Source organism: Dreissena polymorpha, chromosome 6, assembly GCF_020536995.1.
Source record: "Dreissena polymorpha isolate Duluth1 chromosome 6, UMN_Dpol_1.0, whole genome shotgun sequence".
Lineage (NCBI taxonomy): Eukaryota > Metazoa > Mollusca > Bivalvia > Myida > Dreissenidae > Dreissena > Dreissena polymorpha.
The window spans coordinates 64,593,951-64,595,851 of NC_068360.1; the positions used below are offsets into that span (position 1 = coordinate 64,593,951).

At 35.1% G+C, this 1,901-nt stretch overlaps 1 protein-coding gene across 1 annotated transcript in view; it reads right to left on the bottom strand.

Annotated features, from left to right (window-relative positions):
* Positions 1–363: 363 nt before the first annotated feature.
* LOC127835749 (von Willebrand factor D and EGF domain-containing protein-like) overlaps positions 364–1,901 on the bottom strand; it is an 11,693-nt gene continuing 10,155 nt past the window's right edge. Inside the window, exon 14 of the mRNA XM_052362187.1 lies at positions 364–1,420. Within this exon, the coding sequence (XP_052218147.1) occupies positions 1,317–1,420 (104 nt within the window). The 3' untranslated portion in view covers positions 364–1,316. The remainder of the gene's footprint in view (positions 1,421–1,901) is intronic.

Genomic DNA, 1,901 nt, shown 5'->3' on the forward strand with positions numbered 1-1,901 from the left:
AAACCTCGATGGTCAAATATTTAATAGTAGGTGAGTCAGCTTCTAAATGAGTTGTGTTCTGAGAAAACTGGGCACAATGCATGTGCGTACAGTTACGTCCCACATTAGCCTGTGCAGTCCGCACAAGCTAATCTGGGACGACACTTTCCGCCTAAATTTGATTTTTGCTTAGAAGATACTTCATTTAAACGCCTGTGCAGACTGCACAGGCTAATTAGCCTGTGCAGACTGCACAGGCTAATCTCGGACGACACTTAACGCACATGCATTATGCTCAGTTTTCTCAGAACACGACTCAAATCATCGCCCGGAGGTCAAGAAAACGCCGCAATAACTATCTGCTCTTAACCTGAAAGGCTTAGTGGTTTAATATATGGTCAAAATTTGGATATCCTTTTGGGTTAATTGTTTTCGCTATATGGCTAAAATCTTCTCTAAAACTGTAGTGCCCAGAGGTTGTGCATTGGACCAGTTGCATCTTATATTGATACTTCACTACATTTGTGGAAATTTGCAACGCCACAGAGATCGATTGATTTATATTTATTTAGTACATACATTACAAAATATTCAAGATTTGTACGACCAGTTTTAAGATCATTTGATTGGTAACGTGTTTCACACTGAGCGACTATAAATTACAGGGTATAAAACTGTTTATGATCAGCCAACAAAATGCCAAAGTGCATTTGAATTTATTGTATTCTTGACTCAACTCAATGATTTATTTAAATACATTATTACAAAATCTGCAAAGCGGTTCATAAGCATACACATGTATATTATAGAAAAGTATAAATGTCCTAACGATGATCACAGATTAATGAATGAAAAAACTCATTATATGAAGTAGAAGCGTTTCATTACTGAAATAGAACTATGTAAAGAAATATTTTGTGTCTATTACTACACGTGATTTGAAAACAAAACATGATAAATAACAGTGACAAGAGGTTTCGACATGTATATAGGATCAACCACAGTGTACATGTTTAGCTAAATCAAATATATCAAAGACAAGCATTGCAAAAACTTTATCAAGACATGTCATATTCATCATTTTTCCTAGCTCTAGTTGTGGCATAAAATAAATGCACGCACATGGAGTTAAAAATAATGAGCCTAAATGTTTTTGAAATTATTTTGACATTTGGAAAATTAAAATTTCGAAAGAAAACATGATAGAAATATTATGTTTGTTAGGCGCTAATAAAAATATGCTACTTGTATTTGATATTATTTGTCGTCTAAAGGTAAACATTATGCATAAAATAGAAAGTTTTATAACAATAGAAGAATAGACGATTGAAGCATCATCAAAGTCCAAAGGCAACGGCCAAAAAGGCCAACAGAAGCGTATATTCAGCAGTTATCTGTTCACCACCGGAGTTAGGCCGATCATTCGAAGGTTTGCTGCAGTCTGAAAAAATAAAGCCTAGTTGAATGAGCTGTGTTCTGAGAAAACTGGGCATAATGCATGTGCGCAAAGTGTCGTACCAGATTAGCATATGAAGTCCGCACAGGCTAATCAAGGACGACACTTTCCACATAAGTTGGATTTATGCTAAGAAGAGACTTCATTTAAACGAAAAATGTCATAAAAGCGGACTGCACAGGCTAATCTGGGTCGACACTTTACGCACATATATTATGCTCAGTTTTCTCAGAACACGACTCGAATAATCAAATAAGTCTTACACTTATGGGACTTGTATTATATACTTGTCAAAGATAATGTGTATCTAACAGTGTGCTACATAACAAGCGGAGCTAAATAAATTCGCTAAACCTATGATAAAAATGTAGATGTAATCCTTACTGGTATATATCACGTTTCAGCTAAATATTCTTTTGTTAGGAGATATTAATGACACAATAACAAACAATGCGTGAGATCGCCG